The following is a 20,454-nucleotide window of genomic DNA, read 5'->3' as shown; positions in this document are numbered from 1 at the left end:
ACAACAAATAAAGCAAAACACAAAATGACAAAAACATGAGACAAACGACAAAAGTCAGACTAAAAAAAACAACAATAACAACACATATTACAAAAATGAGACACAAAAGAACAGTGGGCAATCTAGTACTGTACTTTATGATCAAAACAACTTGTGGTCTAGAAATTATTTTAAATTTATGGTTTTACTAATTTACAATCTGCAGTGAATGTCTTCTCTGCAATTCTTACACTTTACAAAGTCGTCCCGTGCGCCGGACTGGACCCTGTGGAGGGCCGCTTTTGGCCCGGGGGCCGCATGTTGCGCACGACCAACACTGTTAACATTAGCAACCATTGTGACTGACAAAAATGGTACAAGCAGCCATATTTTGCCTTGTGTGCTCTCTGCTTTGCAGTCCATTGCTATTCAAATATATCATCCATGCATGTGTTAAGCATACAGTTTCATTAACTACAAATTTAACTGTTATTTTATTATTACAAAAATGTCTCCCATAGTAAAAACTGTGTTAGTAGCAGCACACGCAGACAGCTGCTGCAGGCTCTCTGGTGATGTTACAGTGAAATAAATTCTCATCAGCTCAATATGAAATAGGTTCAAATAAATTGTCAAGGTTTAAAGACACATTTGAGTGTTGCAGCTCTGTCACGAAACGCTTGACTTGCTTCAACCGTCAACAAACTGAGCTACTGAGTCAGGCGAGGTCGAAAAGAAAATTCTCTCCGCTGCCTGCAGGTCATTATTGCAAGACAGATGTATTTTAAGGTCTATGAGAGAGTTCTTATATGACACCTGTGTTTGCACAATATTCCTGTGTGGGTTACAAGATATGAATAGGAAAACCTGCATTTCTGAGGTCAAGACCTCATATTTAACAAACAGTCTGCCTCGGGAGATTGCTTTGTAAAGTCATAATGACAGGAGCTTATCTAATGATCTCTGCAGTAGCAACAGCTGCTTAAAGGTAGACCTTAGTAAGCGGAGCTCCCTGTTCAGGTGGCAACCAAATGTCACCGGCCACCTCAGGACTTGAGCTTCACTGGACCATGTATTGTCACCAACATCTTTTAAGAATTCAGGGGATGAAATACATAGAGATGACATGTAAAAGTGTTTCAATAGAGCTGAATGAAACCTCCCAATCCCTGTAACTCAACACTTTAATGTGGTATTGATACTGGCAGGTGGCAGGTCTGCCACATTACATAACAGTTAGAATGCACAATAAAATAAATCCTTTTACGTAAGCTGCCATAAATAATATCCTCCGTTGAGATTCCTCACACCAGTTAGATAAAAAAAAAGACAACTTTTGCCCTTAGACATTCTTATTCATAACGTGAAATATGAACCCTGCCTCCTTGTAGACGGCCTTCAGCAACTTCTCATACATGCGCCTGTCTAGTCTCTGTACATGAACAGTGAAGTCTGGAGTCTTGGAGAACAGCGGTCATTGTCTTCGCACAAAAAGACAGCCTGATGAAGACTGCCCCCAGGTGGAAAATAGGGTTTGCCATCCATAAGTTTTTTCAGTTTATGTGAGACTGATGAAGCCTTTTCATGAACAAAGACAAGGTCCCTACTAGTAACAAGTAATCTGATCAGATCTCGGCTATGGGATTGGATCAAACAAGAAAAAAGGATTCTGTAATCTGTACAGATCATGAAATCCATTCTTGGCTTCAACCTGGATCAATCCCTAAATATGCACTGGTCAAAACTTTGTGATTCAAATAAATTATTAGGGATGATTCTGATTCTAGCTGAAGGGTGGATTTCAGCACTAAAATGTAATGAGACTTTAAATTGGTCTAATAAACTATAAATACAGTATCAGCAGCAATAGACTATAAAACCCAGACTTACAATCTCCCTCCAAAAAGCGGTTTCAAAACATTAGTCCCTCCAAAAAATAAACTGAAAGCTTTCCACATTCTGCCTTTTCATGATGTAAAACGTGTTCAAAATAACAGCAATGCATTTGTAAAATCAGGACTCACGGTTAGTGAGAGGGTAAAAAGTAAGAAAAGGGAATATTTCATGTCATTTCAATTAGACTTACTCCTGTCTCTTTCCATTGGCTGTTCTGTTTACATGGCTAGTAGCTGTATTGCATTATGTATTCCCCAGATAGAGCGCTGCTACTCCAGAATGGATCATCTTCATCAAATCCAATGTCGTTTTGAAAAACTGCCATAGTTACAAGGTTCTGGCTGTACTTCAGTTGTCTGGCTAAGATGAAAAACCTTCATCTATTCCAGAGTTTATAAGTTTAAGACATTTTATGGCAGGTTTTTAAAAATCTGTCCATTCCAATCCAAGGCCACTGACCTGAACACCATTACAAACTGCTTTCAACATAAAAGTAGACTTTGACAAACTGCACGTCAGTAGAATTCATGGAGGGGATGCTCTAATGTTTTAAAAGCAATAAGCCATGTCAAAATGTCTTCTTCATTACAACTATTCTCCGACAGCTCCATATTATACTTACAGCCAGTGGGACTCTGCTGATTCTTATCAATGCCTCAGACTGATTAAGTATAATCAGGACAGACATTTAAAAATCACCACCTACAAGGTTTTATTTATTTACGAGAAAATCTTGAGAGATGGGAGAAAAATTAGTCAATGCACTACAAAGATTTTATGTTACATAGATTAGGTCTTCCATCCTGAACTTAAACACTGACTGTGCCCTACCAAACGAATAGACAAAAACATCCATAATCCTAAACACTCAACTCTGTTGAGCATGGGCTCAAAGCTATCAAAATATGCTTTGCACATTACAGTAAAACTTGGCATCTAAAGCAAATTAAATGACAAACAAAATAAAAACAAAAAAACATGGATACAGGTGTATTTCTTTTTTTTACAAAAGGTAAAATGAATCATACAAACTGTTTTAAATTTACACAATGTCTAGACGAACATATCTTCACAGCAAACTTGTTTGCCAGACCCATTCCATTTTTCTCCTTCAGAAAAGCAAGTAAGCTGTCAAGGGCAAGAGGTGCAGGTTTGCATTCGGGACATTCATTACTCACACATAGCACTTAAGCTGAAAAGGTCAAAGTACCATTCTGGCACAGAAGGATGTGGAAGGTTTGAGGAGTCTAAATAAGGGGCTAAAATGCCCATTAACAGTTAAATATATACCAATGACGCTTTCTGGAATGTCCAAAAGCTCTGAAAATTGATGAAACCAGAGTCCATTCAAAAAAAAAAAAAAAACAGACTAAGGCTTTAGTCATCAAACTTGATTTTCTTCCCCTGGGGTTTGGCTCCAAATCCTCCACCTCTTCCACCTGAAATGTGGGGAAAAAAAGGAAGCTTAGTTGACTGGTTAGCATTATCACATTTATTCTACCAACCCTCACTTTGCCCAGGTATTGCCAAGTTCTTACTAATCCAAAATCTTATCTCTTACTGCTCAAACATGTAATAAAGTTAAACTCCTCTTTCGAGCAGGAGTTTAACCCCCTAAACTCACCTGTTTATAAAATTTGATATTCATGGAGGTTTTGCCATGAATATAGTTACTTACGCCTTCAACTGTTTAGGTGTAATGCTACATGTTTGCTCACTTCAGTGTGCAGATTTACAATAATGCAAATTGGTCTCCAGCTCTGCAGCTTCAACATACCTGCTTATCTGCAAATGAAGCCCTAATAATTCTCCGTTACACAATGGCATGTTGTAACATTATAGAAACTCAACCATAAATACCTGCAATCAAAACTGATTCTAAAGAAAAACACTGTTCAGTCATGGCACTGACTTGCTTATTTCACTCATGGCATGTTCTACCATTATATTTAAAGCACCATAACAGCACGGCTAAAACGTTTTTCCCTGTTGGCTTGGTCTAACTCTCCTTACCTCCAAAACCACCTCGTCCGCCTCCGCGTCCACCTCCACGAGGACCACCTCTTCCACCTCTTCCGCCGAAGCCACCGCGACCACCAAAACCGCCCCGCCCTCCTCTGCCACCACCACGCCCACCGAAGCCGCCTCCAAAGCCGCCACCCCGGCCTCCACGGAAGCCGCCTTCACCCTTGGGCTTGGCGTAGTCCAGGGTCACTTTGCTGCCATCAATCTCGCCATCCTCCATTGCCTCCTTCGCGGCCTTGCAGTCATCCTCGTTGTCAAAGTCCACAAAGCCAAAGCTGCAGAGCAACACAGGGTTTAATTATACCTCACTTAAAGAATCATGGAAACAAGTGATTTAAAATGCCTAAAAATCTGAATTTCCACTGACAGTACTATGTACTGCAGCCAAAATGGTCAAATTATATCAAAAACTTTGATATGCAAGCCGAGTCGTCATTAATGTATTTCTACAGAATTTAAAGTCGTTCCATATTATTGTGTTTCACATCAGACATGGGCAACTCCCACTAAGGTAGCTGCCTGTTTAACTGCGAGTTTGCTCTACTTCTCATGCGAATCCGTACACTGCCACTGTTGGACAGAGCGGTGCTCATGAGAAGACTAAACAGGAGGAGTATTTGCACCTCTCCAAACTTACCCTTTTGAGGACCCTGTGTCTCTGTCTGTAACTATCCTGGCTGCTACAGCACCCTCAAAGGAATCCTTAAGGGTCTGATCTGTAGTGTCCTCAGACAGACCCTTGACAAAGAGGGTTTTTGTTGGACCTGGTAGAAACAAAAAAACATCAATAACACTTATCTAATGATCACTGTAAGGAGAAATGCTTCAACACATTGAAGCCTCATGCTTAGACCAGATCAGGACTTGACTATCTTTGAATCATCACACAGTGTCAGGAAGTCAAATTTTCATCACATCTGGTTAAGTGAATCTGGGATAACACAACTACTCAGTTTCACATCAGTTTAGTTTGCATACATACCCGAGTTTCCCCTGCCCCCATCTCTTGCACCGCTGTTCTGGCTGTACTCCAGTCGGATTGACCGGCCTTCAATGTCTGCGTTGTTGAGGTTTTCCAGAGCTTCCTTAGCATCATCATTGCTCTCAAACTCTATAAAAGCAAAACTAAGGACAGAAGAATAACATTGTCAACACGCTCATTCACATAAGCCCAAAAATTAACAAAAACAAATCAACTATACTTTATTTAAACTTCAATTATTATTTACCAAATCAGGTACAAGTATATGCTCCCCCCCAGACATTTCTACTTGTTGCACAGCAGACATAAGCAACACCCACATGAAGGTAGGGCAGGCCTGTTCTAACTGCGCATTGGCTCTGCTTCTCGTGCGAATCCATGCAAAACCATGAGTAAGATTATGAGGAGCTCATGAGAAGGGACACAAGTTTGACATGTTACTTCTGACTTAAGGATGAAAAAGGCAAAACCATAGAAGGATGACAAGTTCTCTTTGGACTTAAGGGTGGCATTTTACTTGTCAATACATGTACCACACAGTTACTCACCCTTTGGGCCTGCCATCTTTCTGTGGAATCCTGATAGAGACTGCCTTCTCAAATGTAGACTGCAACACTTCCTCAGTAGCACTGAATGCAAGATTATTCACTACCAGCGTTTTATTGACTGCTCCTGATGCTGCAAGAAGAAAGGCAGAAAGGAAATGAGTTAGGCAAATAAGGTTAAGGGGCTCTTTCTTTGGCTATCTTGTCGTTCACAAAGAGGTGTATTTCAACATGATGTGAATACCAGTCACTACTATGATGATACTTGGGGAAAAAAAAAACAAAAAACCCAAAACAATCTACGCTACATAAAAATTTACTGACCTTTAAAAGAAAGAAGTGACTAAAATGTTGCAGTGAGTAATAAGTCACTGATCAAGTTGCACTGTTATAAAGCTAAGTGTTACTGCTCAGCAAACATAATTGTGTAAATAGAAATGCAATAAGCAGTATGTCTAAGTGCACATGTTAAACAGCTAAACTACCAATACCAGACTCACGGCTATACAATATAGTCTTAGATGTTTACCTGCCACTTTGGCTCCTTTCTGGCTCTTTTCTCCAACAAAGTCAATCATTATAGACCTTCCCTGTACATCAGCTCCCTGGGCCTCCTCCAACATCTTCTCTGCTTCAGCCTCAGTTTTGAATTCGATGTAGGCAATGCTGCAAAAAGGAGAAAAGACTTCATGTCTACCACAAGACTTGAATATTGCTAAATCCAAGCCACATTTGCCTATTTGGTAGCTATACTGCATTCCACTAAATAGGTAGAACCATTGCACAATTGTGATTAAAAAATGCTGAGGAACTACAGCCTGTCAGTTAGCGGGCTTACCCTCTGTTTGAACCGTTCTGGCCCTGAGGTAGCCTGATGTCAACAGCATCCTCAAAGACTTCTTTCAGGTCATCAGCCGTTGCAGAGAAGGGAAGGTTCTTTACAAACAGTGTCCGTGCATCCCTCTCTGTGGAACACAAGGCAAAGTCAGCATGGGTATTGGGAACAACTTCTCTTCAATCTCTTGAAAAACATCTATTTTTTTTTTTTTTGTATTATACCTTTCCTGCCATCCTGTGAGCCTTCTTTGCTTCGGGCTCTGTCCAGTTTGACCTCCTGACCCATGATCTTCTTGCCGTTGAGCTCCAGTGCCTTCTGCAGGTCCTCTTCAGATCCAAAGTCCACATAACCAAACTTTCTATTGGGTAAGTCGCAAAAGAACGATTAGGATTCTTGCTTCAATTTCCATAAATCAGCGGTTTAAAAACAATGTCCTAGGTTGCATTTTCAGATCATTTGAAGTTTTTAAAAAAATGTTATGTTCCCAAAACAACAATAGTATTCAGTTAACAACTGAATACAACAATTGACTCTTACTGACTTAATATATTATTTTTCCATTAACTATACCTAGATCCAATTTCTTAGATAAATTCAGAGGCAACACCGTATTGTTATCAATACAAACACAATTAAAAAGATCAGAAACTTAAACATCTACTGTAACCACAACAAAGTACTGATAATAGAATAACACTTGAATCAAAGAAAGCTCAGCTTGTGATGCACTCATTTTACACACATACTCATGCATTACTAACAAACACTGATCACCAGTATTCACAGCCAAAGACATAAATGTTATTTAAAAAAACATTAACAAAACATTGAGTACTTACTTTGATCCTCCTAACCGGACATCGACGACCTCAAGGTCATTCTTGGTGAAGAACTTTCTCAGTGATGCTTTGATCTCATCAAAGTCTTTGTTGGAGTTCAAGTTTCCAACAAAGAGACAGAATCCTGGCAAAAAGGAACACATTTCAACTCAGTTTTATTATGTCTGAAGAACTGCATTAATCATGCACAAGTATGCCAGACAAATTCAGAATAGTAAAGGTGACATCACACATCAGTATTAAGTCCCTTGTTGATCATCATAAAACGGTGAAATCAGAATAATGGGCCAATGCCTTTATTCATACCTTCTCCTTCTGACTTTGCTTTCTTGGCTGGAGGTGTGTCTTTCTTGGTCTCTGCCTTCCGCTTTCCAGGTGTCACTGGGGCATCTGTTCAGAAAGTTTTCTTGTATTAAAGTCACTCAGCAAAAGCAGAAGAAAATTTAGAAGAGACTGATGATAGACTGAGGTACACAGAAAGCCAACCCTTAGTAAGTGCAATAACATTCAATGAATTGAAAATAAGTGCAAAGTATTGAAATTTGGAATGTTCACATATTTAGCATTTGTCATTCTACACTCCGGCTTTTTCGCCTTGTCCACTACCAGAGCTTTAGTTGTCCAAATACTGACTTCTCCACTTCATAAATTAAATGGGTTTTTATACTCTATTAAACCATAAACAACATTTTTACATCAGTAAAACTTACCATCTTCTTCTTCGTCATCCTCATCATCATCGTCGTCGTCATCATCATCATCCTCCTCCTCTGACTCTTCCTTGGCCTTCACCATGCCTGCTTTCTTTGCTTTGGCGACTGCTGGGGCAGGAGTGGTGTCCATCTCCTCTTCAGAGTCTGAAAAGCCAAAGCACAAGTCTGATTACTACTGAGACCAAATTCCATTATGACACCATTTTCCGTTAACCTGTGTCAGATACATAAAAAGGTGACATCATACATGATCAGTATTAAGTCCCTTGTTGATCATCACGCTGCTGTAACTATAGTTTCAAACCCATTCACTTCAGTGACTTTGTATTACCAATATTAAGAGAAACTGAAGTCTTTGTCTCACCATCTTCTTCATCGTCATCATCCTCATCAGACGACTCTTCTTTAGCAGGCTTGGCTTTTGCTGCAGGCTTTGCAGCTGGTTTAGCTGGAGTAGCCTTCTTGGGTGGTGGGGCCTCCTCTTCTGAATCATCATCCTCATCGTCGTCATCATCATCTTCATCAGAAGACTCCTTTGCAGGTTTGGCCTTGGCGGCAGGTTTAGCTGCTGGCTTGGCTGCTTTCTTGGGTGGTGGGGCCTCTTCTTCAGACTCATCTAAACAGAAAACACATGAAAATCATCCATATTAATCGTGGTAGCTCAAGACTAAACCTCTGGAGTCCACAAAAAGCTATAAAACAAGAATGTAACAGCGATTGAGGATAGAACCGGCAGACGATGGAACACACACCGGCACCGAAGACATAGCGCTGCATTTGTTTTTCCTCCGTACATAACACACATGAGTACTAAACAACTACATGTATGCCAAGAAATGGAGGGTGTGGGGACATATTCACATTCTGTCATTAACTCTGGTGACTTGCCATAGTTAAAAGAAAATGATAAGTTCAGAAATGTATCAAGCTTTTAACAAGATCTGTTTTGGTTGTCTACCCTGCACAACAGAACTTACCATCATCTTCATCATCGTCGTCATCATCAGATTCCTCTGCCTTTGCGGGGGCTGCCTTAGCTGCTGCAGGTTTAGCTGGTGTTGCCTTGGCAGGTGTCTTCTTAGGTGGGGGAGCCTCCTCTTCAGAAGACTCCTCTGTAGATGATTGACAAGTCATGAGACCTTTTTGCACAATACTAGGTTCAATTTGAGAGCAATTATGTTAAAACTATCAAAATTTCTGTGTTACAATGTCCTTGTCCCATTTAGCATTTCTTATTTCTAAAATAAAAATCACTACATCTCACTGTGTGGGATGAATTGCCCCCTGGGGACAAATAAAGTTTCCTGAATCTGAATTTAGACTACTAAATATCTTCCATGCAATATTTGGAGACATCAATGCAACAAACGTCTACACAACTTACAGCAGATATGATGGCTCTACACAATGATATGGCACTCTTGCATTACAGCTACAATTTTAAAAAAAAGCACACTTACTGCACATTCATTGTATCTGACCAATGCCCAATGCATTTAATAGTTTTCTGGATTTAATATTTTTTTATGTCCATGTCTACTAATGTGTACTTAAAAAACGACCATGTGCATATAAGCGGCAGTACAAATCCTACTGGTTCAAGATATGAAACACGTGAGACTCAAATTACACAAAAACATAAACGTTGCATGTATATTTTGTTTATTTACCAGAATCATCTTCCTCGTCGTCGTCATCGTCATCATCTTCGCTTTCTGCTTTTTTGGCAGCAGTACCATTTTTAACAACCGGGGTTGCTTTAGCTGGTGTGGCTTTCTTCACCACTTTGGGGGGAGGGGCCTGCCATGTAAATGAATTAGGACACATTAGAGTGTACTTTGTAAACTACTTTAAACATTCACAAATGCACACAAAAATGTAAAAATAGGACAAATTGCAAAGGTCTGTACCTCTTCTTCCTCATCGCTGCTGTCCTCTTCACTAGATTCCTCCTCCACTTCTTTAGGGGGTGGAGGTGCCTTTTTCTTTTGACTTGCTTGATTATTTGCTGCCTGCAAAATAGTTACAGAAAAAATAAAATATTAAAGCCACCTTACTGCCTTCAATAATCAAAAATTCAGGTTAGGTAAGTAGAAAGTACTTGCAATCACGGTACTGGAGGCATATGTGCACGTCACCATGTTTGCTAACACATAATGCGATTCTTTAAAGTTAAAAACACAAAACCCTCCACCGACATTGGTGATTTAATCAATCTACAAAATAACCGAGGCGGTTTACCAGGAAGTTCTTTAGAGATAGCTGCCCGTGCTAAGTGTTTTCTCGGTTTTGGTTGCTCGCCTCGTGTGTCACTCCGAGCAGGCGCACAACCCACGTGGAGCTTAAGGGGTCGGCCAGCTAGCATGTTGGCTAATTTTACAGTTTGCGGTCAAATTTTTTTTAACTATACCGAATAGTTACCGCGAAGTAAATCGTTAAAATGAGATCTACAATGTTACGGTTGATTGCGGTAAATGCGACAAAGTGCTACTGCGCTCACATATGGAAAGAAACATGCGTCAAATCTAATTTTGGGGTCGTGCTAATGCTAATAGGTAGCAAATCGAGCTAACACGATGCGCAGACATCTCGTTTGACCATTATCTGTTAAATGTCCGTATTACAAGGAAGGTTTCGAGGGATATTTCAAGTCTTGTCTTCTTTGCATTTCTAAGCACCATGCTTAAAGTCGAGAACGCGCATGAATGCCATCTTAAGTTTTCATTTAGCGGTAGAGGAGCAGGCCGGGGAGCCAAGCGCACAAACATGGCTGCTCTCCGGCCGAGAAGAAACGATTAGTGCGGAGAAATTTACCCATGCTTTCTCGACCGAGCAAACTCTTAACGAAACGTCATAATTTTAAGAAAATAATGCACTGTTTGTCGTACATGAACGGACATTTTCCATTCGTGTCGGCTTCCCCCTTTTCTCGCACACGCAGCCACTTTTCCGTGGAGGCCTCATGCGTAAACACAGCTTCATTTCTACCACAGGCGCGCTCACACACACGATTAAACAATAAAAAAGGCGACATTGTGGCTTACCTTTGCTAACTTCACCATGGTGCTGCTGTGGTGTGTTTCAGTGAAACACGGGGACCTGGACGTTTATAGACAAGTAACAAAACAGCTACTGCATGCACGTGGCTGTGCCTACTCGGTGGGACATTGGACAGAAAGACAGATTAGACGAAGACGCGCTCCTTACTCCCCTGCTCTGCGCGCACACGCGGACCCGCCCACATGACCGTGTCAGCCAATCACAAGTTAGCATTTTCACATCGTGCCTGCGCATCGCCTACATACAGGAGGCGAAGAATTTATTACCGCACGAAACTACAGGCTGTCTATATATACACAAGTAAATGGATAAATGCGTCAATATAGGCAATTTTTTGTGTCTTCTTTTAAATCAGTGCTTCAAAAAAATCTGAATTTACCAAGCTTTTATTTCCACGTGGATATTTAACTTTAAATGTTAGAAGAAGTAGGAATTATCGACAATTTATCTTTCTCTCTCCCTCTCTCTCTCCCTCTCTCTCTCCCTCTCTCTCTCTCTCTCTCTCTCTCTCTCTCTCTCTCACACACACACACACACACACACACACACACACACACACACACACACACACACACACACACACACAGAGAGAGAGAGAGAGAGAGAGAGAGAAAATGATGTGTACATTATGTGGGAGCAATACAAAGCCTCTTTCCACACCATGCAGCTGTTTATGTGAACCACGTGGGTCTGGCCAGTTGCCTTGAACCATCAACCACGTGTGACGCATCAGTCGGAACGCTAAGCTACCAGTTGTAAATCCACGGGGAAAAACACAACAGAGCAGTTATAAGACGATACTTTTCATTCACTTTACAAATAAAAACCACAGTTTCTCTTAAGTTCTCTAATTTCATGTCACTTTGTACACCTGAAGAGGAAAATCCAACTTTTGAAATTTGCTATGGTGTTAAATTTCAGTACTGATGTCAGCATTCATATATATTGAATCTATTTGTTGGATTCACAATATCTATATTATTTATATATATGTGTTTTATATATATATCAGAAAATGCTCCATTGCATTGTTGCGGGTTGCTTCACTTAATAATTAAAAGTAACTAAAAATTCCCTCCATCGACAACAATAATTTGGCATTAAAGTCGTCCAAATCATAAAAACACCTTCATCTTATTTAACGTAGCATTTCATCCATCAGTCAGCCAGTTATTTCCCAGGGGAAATTTCCTTGCTCACACATTTGAGTAGTTAACCCTCAACACCACACAGAGGCAGCATTGCATTTTCCATCCCTCACTCACAGTGGAGTCTCAGTGAAATAAGGCTGTCCACACAGTGATGAGTAAGATGAAACGTGAATGTCTGATTTTTTAAAAATCAGATTCTATATTTTTATTCACGCTTATTATTAACACTGAGGAGGTTTCTTCTGAACTCTGGTGTCTTTCAGTGTTGAAAAACTTGCTCCCTCTTTACCACTTTTCATCCTCTTAAACCCCACAGTGATAAAAAACACTCCTCATCTTATCTTGTTGCTGTGACTTTCCTGCTCTGTGATCACTAATGTTTCTCTGATTGCTACAAACAACCCACTGCTGGTGAGTTTCAAACAGCAGGTTAGTGTAATACAGAGATAGTACATCCAGTAACACACTACAAAGCCTCTCAGGATAAGCAAAGCATTTCTCTTCTTTACACTGCTGTCTTGCCGGGCTGAATTAAATATTGTGAATCCAACAAATAGATTCAGTCACAGCAATAAAACGACTGACACATGGAGTAAATAACACTAATTATCTAATTACAATGCAACCCGAATGCTATTTTGACCTCCCTAAACATTGTTACAAAGGAAGAGAGGATTTTCTTCATCACAGGGAAATGCATTATTCCTGCAACCGCACAAAGTGTGTCATAGTACGACTGGAACTCAACTGTGAAAATAAGCGGGGGTAAATCCCTGGTAATGTTTCCTAATGCGCAGTAATATTTGCAAGTGTCTGTGTCGTTGCTGTGAGTGACTAAATGAAAAGGAACACATGAACAAGCCAGTAACTGTTTACCACTGTCTTCTGGGCCTTTTCGTTCTCTTTTATACACTCATATTGGGACACTTTTTAAGGAGGAAATGGAAATATGACAGGATTTTGTCAAAAACTTTAGCAAATGTTGTGAGGTTAAGAGCTGTAGAATTCAGTTTCTATTTTTTTTTACTTTGGAATATGTGAGGCAGGGGGAGAATATAACTCTGTAAAATGTTCCCCAGTTTCTGTTATGCAGTCATTCATATTCAGATTTTTATCATGCCTATGAGACTACTTTCTCACTATCTATCATTTTATTTTTGTTTATTGGTCCTTGATGAAAACCTTTAATGAATGACGGCTTTGCTATAAACGTGACCTCAACAAAACCCACAACACAGTACGAAATTTAACATGTTGGTGCTGATCGAGATCTTGCTATTGAAAAGCGTACGTCCCTCCCTGTTGGTTTGCCTCATCTTGTGAGAAGCTTTTATCAGTGTGAGACAGGTGTTATCGTGATTTGCCACATTGTTTCCTTTCCTCTCTCAGGTTTTTTTGTGCCCATTTTCCCCCCCTGCAATTTGGACACCAGCTACATGAGGAGTCTGTGTGTGGCTTTTGTGTTGCTCTGTGTAAATTTTGCTCTTGACCCGTAGTGTCACTCTTTGGAGAGCAAGCTGTCCCAAGCAGGTGCAGTAGATGTATAGTGGTGCAGTTGTTAGTACTGTCTGACTGGGGCCTTCCTAAATGGAGCTGCATAATCTTCCTCTGGGTTTTCTCCAGGTGCTTCAGTTTCCTCCCACAGTTCAAGCGCTGGAGAGTAGCAGGTCGATTCTCGGTTGCCTGTCTCTCTGTTAGACCTGCCATGGAAGAGCAAATCAAACCCCAGGATAAAGTGAGTATATCTAAGGGATGGATGGATCATGTATGTATTTGTGTTTGAGTATATGGTGTGTTCAAATTTGCATGTCCCTGCCTTTGAATCTCCCATATTTAGTAGAATGGGTTTTGTAGGTGTCATTATGTTTATGCTGGCATAAGGGAGAGAATTTATTGGTAAAAAAAAAGAAAAAAAAATCTACATTGAATCATTTAAAATTAACACAAAATGATGGGGTTCCTTGCGTTTTTGCAACAGGTGTCTCCCTTTCTTGTTTTTGTTTCCCCCAGCTCTTCAATGCCCTCTAGTGTGGGAGTATATTCATGCATGGTTGAGCACTTTTTTTTTGAATACTGTAAAAATCCAATTTCAGTAAAAGTGTTATTTTGTTTTTTTTCCACAGTACTATGCAGGACTTTTAAACCTGACTTTAATTAAAAATTTTCAGTGTGTGCGTGACCTACTGCAATGAAGAGTAACATCTAATTAAAACTGTCACATTCAGTATCCACATTTTATCCCATTCTGAGTTAGAATAAACACAACCCGTAGATATTCCTCCAGTACTTTTGGGCACGTCAACCCCTTCAGTGGGATTAAGCAATGAGCCTCTGGAACAACATGTCTCTGAAATCTCAGCAAGCTAATTTATCTTCATGTTTTCCTCATGAACACACTTTTATAGACTTGCATTTAGAGATTTCCATCTTATATTCTGAAAATATCTCATACACTGTAGTGCTTTCCTTGTATTCTTGTTGTTTTTTCTTCCTTTTTCTCATCAAGAAAGACATTATTACAGTCGTCATACAACTTGAAGTGATGGAAGTAACAGCTTCACTTGGATCCAAGTTCCAAGCGCTACTGCAACAAAACTTCCTGCTTCATCTTTTTTGTCCTCTAAATCTACCAACAGCGTATTTTTTCTTCATATTTTACTGGATAGCACTACTATAAAAAAAATCTGCCAAAGCCTGATTTAAAAAATCCCTGCTTTTGAGACGTTGGCCCACTGACAATGTTACAGTTACTGATTACCACGACTGATGATTTGGGAATTTTACCTTATTACTAAATCACTCCGGGCCAATGAGAAATGTAATGGTACAATGTCACATTTCTACTTTCCTTGTAATGTTTGTCTCTCTCTAATTTATGTTCAAATGGCGTAAGTCTGCATGGCACTGAATGTTGATTACAAAACCTTGGACTTGCTTTGGACCAGCTTTAAAAGGCGTACCTAATGAGGCTATGATGACGCCATTCATACATCTCCAACTCTCTGAGGGGAACACTGAATGAAAAGTAGATGAACCGTGAATCCAACTTATCCTAATCCAGAATAGTTGAGTCGGAGCGAGACCTATAAACACGCTCCTGTTGGAAATTTTAATCTTACACGTGCCCCTATTGATTTAGAATGCTTTGTTACACCATTTCCAAATGTGAACAGTTTAATAAAAACTAGAAGCAGCCAAGTGGCTATGCTAACTCCAGACAAGTCAATTTGTCCAGGATACCAGATTTTTACCCAAAAGCTAGAGAGAGAATATTCATTAACTGGAATTTACTGATGTCAGTGAAACACAAATACCCAGAGAGAACACGTGTAAGTGCACATGGAATGTTCTTTTTTTTTTTTATCATTTTTGAAAACATTTACAACTATTTAAGACAAAAGAAAAGGTAACAAACAGAATTGACCTGCAGTTTGCATCCATTTTCAAAATGCTACATAAATAAAACTCATATTTATAAATATCTCTTTTATAAACATATAAATAGTTTTTTTAAAACATAAATACATTTATGCAGGAGAAGATGAAGTACATGAATGTACAGCAGCAGCAGCAGCAGCAATAATATACAGCTTTGCGGTTTGTAATTTTTACACCATTGTCCACCATGTTGTAGTATACATCTGTTTGTTGACCATTTTGTATGGTATACATATATGTATATATACCTCCATGTTTATCATATATATACTGCATATATATATATATATATAGAGAGAGAGAGAGTTATATTTCTATGAGGATTTTGTAGCATTGTCATCTCAGTCTTTGTTTATGCTGGTTGTGGTGACTTTCGTACCGAAAATCTGTCACTTGATGAGTTTCTCTTTTTTTCCCCCCTCAGGTAAGAACAAACTCCACTTTTGTTGTCCAAACCCATCGTCCAGAGAGCTGGAGAAAGAGAAGAAACAGGAGAGGAAAGATTAGACTTTTCAGAGACAGTTTAATAAACTCAAGTTAACTGATTGTGTGATTTTTCTCCAGTGTGTACTCATCAGCCTCCTGTCATCCTTGGAACATCTAAATCTATCCTAAGTTTTTAGACTGCCTCCTCACCTCTAAGCACATATCTACTTTTAAGGGTGTCCACTGATGAAAAACACACTTCCTCATGTTAGTCACAAAATCACACTCCTTCATCAGGACTTCACAGCTTTCCACAACCACAAAGCAGGCCTCAAGCCTCTGGACTAATTGTGTGTCACCTAACTTCCTCATTACTTCATTCACCAACACAGCTCCTTTGTTGTTTTTGTTCTCCAAACACTCGGGTAAAGTAAATGGGCTTCCCAGAAAGATCTCCTCCACCACAGGGTGCTGTATTTTCATGTGTGCGTATAAAAGTGTGTGTGCATCCCCACTTCCTTCCTCCATCTCCCCCTGTTCTTTTTTTTCTGAAACATTCTTGTTTTCTACATGAAGCAGATGGGATCATTCATAATGATGCGCATAAGAGTGGACTTGCTAAGTACTAACTGGATTGGTTCCCATACATCATTTTACATCAGTCTAGAAGGGTTTTCCTGCTGTCTGAAAAGGACCCTGACCTGACCCTACACTGCATGCAGCATAATGATATCACTAGTCTGAGACATGGTGTGTTTCCTCTCCTGCAGTTTAACATCATCTCAAATAACCATTTTCCTCATGATGCAGAGTCAGTCAGACAGCTGAAGTCTATGATGCATCTGATTTCCTACATCAAGCTGACCTCTCATTCAGGCATGAATTTATCACCTGGCAGATTACAACCAGTTTCTGTGCTCTGTAAAACTGCAACTTAAACTTGTTTTTTAATCGACACAGGCCTAACTGTGATTGCAAGGTAATGCATCAAGAACAACCTTAAAAATCGTTTTCATTTTCTTCTTCTTTTTTCAAATTTTCCAGCCATTCATTCACCCATCCACCCATCCTTTTGCACAGTCCCTCCATAAACTACACCAATCTCTTGCTCTTTATCTCCTCCCTCTCTCACTCTTGTGTTTCTTTCTTCCTTCTGACCTCTGCTTATGTATCATTCTGTGAGCTTAAAGAGAATCCATCTAAGTCTGAGGCGGGACTGTGATATGAGAGCGCTCACCATCGCCGCGCTGCTCCGACCCTTAGCAGCCCATCCCGCTGATGGTTCCTATCCTGTCCATCTTGTGTCCGAAGCAGCCACTCCGCGACGCTGACCCCCCTTTCTTGTTTCCTGATTTGTGTCTCCTCGCTGCGGGTTGGTCGTTAAGGAGACGAGCCCACATCCCTCTGGCCCGGGTGTCCATCCGTAAATCTCGCAGTAACCGTATCCGAGAGCGCACAGCGTCTAGCCGCCTCTCCCTCTCCTCCGACTCCAGAAACTCCGCCAGCTCCTCGCCCAGCAAACTTCTAAGAGACTGGAAGAGTGAGAAAATAAATAAACGATGTCTTCCCTCAGGCAAAAGAAAATAAAAAATAAAAAAGCCCACATCGTGCAAAGAGATGGGATTTTGATAAAGCTGAGATACAGTCTCGGTGCCTGTTTGAGCAGAGCAGGCATTTGCATACTGTTTGAGGTAAACCTCAACTCGGTGCATATTAAATAACTTTCAAACATTAGAAGCGCTTGCCAAGGTGGAACATGTTTTTTTTTGAGAATTTATAGGCACTACTGAGCCGGATATTGGTTCTGTCTGACCGAAAACCAACTTTGGAATGGATTCACAAGATGTTGCAGTCAACACCTTAAAGGAATCCCCTGATATTGTAGATTTACCTTGTGGATTCTGTACTTCTACCATGTGGCAATCCAGCTCAGATAAGAATCACAGGTGCTTGCTGCTTGCTCCTTTTGGGCATCAACTTTCTGCTTTTCTAAATTGTGACCAGCTTAGCAAACGACTACATCATTTATTTCAAATATTTATCACTGAAGGGTTAGTGTTTTTCGGTCGTTTCTGTGCCATGTTGCGTAATTACGCACAAACAGTTTAGTTAGTTGTAATTTTGTTTTGGCAAAAAAAAAAAAAAAAAAAAAAAAAAACCCTAGAAAAATGTTGATGATAATGTAAAATGGTTTGGAACAGAGTTTAAAAAGCTTCCCCGCGTATTATTTCATTCCAATTCTTCTTTCTATTCTTTTTTATTATTATTTTTGGAGAGCCTAAACGATGTAACTATGCGCTTAAAAGCTAAAACAGACGAAGCAAAATTGGGGTTAAACATCACTGAATGAAAAAAAGTACATCCTGTCTTTTAATAAACCAAATGAAAGTGGAAAAAATGCATAGAAGTTTTAGGCTGCGAGTGTGGAAAAAAACTGTCTTTACCGAATTACTAAACATAACTGAAATTATGAAATATGATGCGTACAACAACAGTCCAACAGTCCTGGGCGCCTGGACCACAGAACAGCTGTTCAGTCCTGAAGCAGCATTCAGTTTCCAACAGCCAACAGCGCGAAGCAACTAAAAACTGTTCTCAGTAACAGGGTCAGTGAGGGATTTCTTCTTACCTTCTGCTGCGTCTGAGTTAAAGGTTTTGCGCTCATCCTCTGTGAAAGCAGGGTGACCATAAGTCCACACGCCACCAAGTATGACAAGTTCATTTTGACAGGTCTTGACTTATTTCAGGGATTCCTATGAGTTGAAAGTTCAGAAAGAAGGACAGTAGCTGCAGCCAATCAGCTGTTAAACATAAGAGGCTTGAGTCCGTCCTTTACTCCAAAGCTCCTCAAGTGCTCCTCTAACTCTGTGTATTAGTCCTCACCGCTTTATAGCCAGCCCATGGTGATGTCATGTCAACTCGCGTAATAGTCCTTCTTCCTCGCCAATTCCCTGTTTTCTCTACCTGCCTCTGAGCACGTCATGCCAGGGATTAATTAAATGATACAAGCTCCGGTCATCGAGGGCTTTGGAGGAAATGATATAGGCTATAAACGATCAAAAACGCTCAGTGCTTTAACTTCTAGACCCCTGGCTCATATGCGGCAGCTGAAACCGAAGGTGGTTTCAAAGGCTGTGCGTTAAGAGCTGAAGAGCGACTTTGGCAGAGAAATGACTTCTGAGATGCCAACCGCCTGTCCTGCAAAACATCTTAGCAAGTCACAGAATGCTACGCGTGAATGACATATTTTCCTTATAGATGAAGTGAACACTCGAACGAATTAAAGAATCTGAGTCATTTTTAACGAGACGTTCCAGGGATCCACTGCGAGCACATGTACTTTTTGTCATCCAAATGCTTTTTTAGAAAGCATCTTGAACAAGTGGAATTCTACTTGAAATAATCTGATATGTCTTTACATCACTGCAGTGCCACCCTTCATCTATTTTAAAGAAATGTCAGGCAGATTTTGTTTTTCCAGCGGCGTAATGCAAAGAAACAGGGATGGATTTACACATCTGTGCGCAAAGAAGTTACTTGACATGAAGCAGAGCAGTGACATCAGCCACACGGTACATACAAGTGAAATTTATCTGATGGTTCATGCGACAGGAATGACTTGTATGGGATTATAATAAATCATTATCGATCTATTAAAATGACAGTCTGCGTAAAACGTCCATAATTCATTAGGTCAAATGTGATCTTTGTGGATCCTGGTGATTTCTCACGGCTGACCAAAACCTGTGGCATCACCAGAGGAACCACAGAGCAACACAGAGCTACTGTGGCTGCCTGTGTGTCATAATTCAGACAGCCTCCTGCCCATATATATATATATATATATAAATATATATATATATTTAAAAAAAGCAGGCTGAATGAGAATTCTTTGCTTTCTGAAATGTATTAGCATATAGCTCCATACAGACACACAGATAATGAAAAACCCCTTATGAATAAGGATGCAACGTTGCTACTACAGTGCCAATTCAGAATGTGTGCTGCAGTGTTTTCCCTAAAACAAAGCTGACCCAGATCATTTCAAACAATCTTAAATGACATTTTTTTTAAATGACCCGGATGATTTTGCTGCTAAGAAAGCCTTTTTTAAAAGACCTTCAGTCACATTATGCAGCACTATTGAGGGTTCTGCAGTGCATTCCCATCCTGCTCATGTCAAGCATTGTAAGGAAGCTTTTGAGGGAAAATTACTATTAGCACCAGAAGTCCAGAAAAAGAGTGTAAATGGTTCAGGTACAACCTTAAATACTAATTTTCTGATACGCTGCTGAGACTGATGCTGACGCTGCATGCATATTACACCCAGCGTCAGACATAATTCATCAAAAATATTCCCTTCATTTAATTTGGCATGCAGTGTTCAGACCCTCGCCCAGAGAAAGGGTATAAACTGCTAAGATAAGCTGGAATCAATGCATGAGTTAGCTGGTATTAAGAGTTATCACGTTATTGATTAAACTTGACCCTGTCACCCTGCTAAGATACTGGTTCACTTAAAGAAAAAAGAGTGTGTGCAAAAGAAGATCTTTTTGCAGCGT

The 20,454-nt window shown here is 40.0% G+C and overlaps 1 protein-coding gene and 3 non-coding genes across 4 annotated transcripts; all 4 read right to left on the bottom strand.

The window, feature by feature from the left end:
• Positions 1-2,562: 2,562 nt before the first annotated feature.
• Positions 2,563-11,026, bottom strand: ncl (nucleolin). Its single transcript, XM_022193488.2, has 16 exons — positions 10,862-11,026; positions 9,728-9,829; positions 9,488-9,617; positions 8,795-8,929; positions 8,182-8,433; positions 7,815-7,961; positions 7,411-7,494; positions 7,105-7,228; positions 6,487-6,623; positions 6,266-6,392; positions 5,957-6,093; positions 5,431-5,560; positions 4,883-5,025; positions 4,538-4,664; positions 3,889-4,175; positions 2,563-3,314 (listed from the first exon to the last, which is right to left on the bottom strand). Exons 1-16 carry the CDS (start codon positions 10,877-10,879, stop codon positions 3,253-3,255), a joined length of 2,142 nt encoding a protein of 713 aa, XP_022049180.2. The 5' UTR covers positions 10,880-11,026; the 3' UTR covers positions 2,563-3,252.
• On the bottom strand, positions 4,375-4,501 carry LOC127533816 (small nucleolar RNA SNORA75). The gene has a single exon (XR_007941692.1). It is a non-coding gene; the product is annotated as a small nucleolar RNA SNORA75 (small nucleolar RNA).
• LOC127533818 (small nucleolar RNA SNORA57) lies at positions 8,521-8,660 on the bottom strand. Its single transcript, XR_007941694.1, has one exon. It is a non-coding gene; the product is annotated as a small nucleolar RNA SNORA57 (small nucleolar RNA).
• Positions 11,027-15,499: 4,473 nt separating the features above from the next.
• LOC110950723 (uncharacterized) lies at positions 15,500-17,162 on the bottom strand. The gene is made up of 2 exons (XR_007941354.1): positions 17,130-17,162; positions 15,500-15,937 (listed from the first exon to the last, which is right to left on the bottom strand). It is a non-coding gene; the product is annotated as an uncharacterized LOC110950723 (transcript).
• Between the last annotated feature and the right edge of the window lie 3,292 nt (positions 17,163-20,454).

Source organism: Acanthochromis polyacanthus, chromosome 4 (genome assembly GCF_021347895.1).
Source record: "Acanthochromis polyacanthus isolate Apoly-LR-REF ecotype Palm Island chromosome 4, KAUST_Apoly_ChrSc, whole genome shotgun sequence".
Lineage (NCBI taxonomy): Eukaryota > Metazoa > Chordata > Actinopteri > Pomacentridae > Acanthochromis > Acanthochromis polyacanthus.
This window is presented reverse-complemented; position numbering and strand designations above follow the sequence as displayed.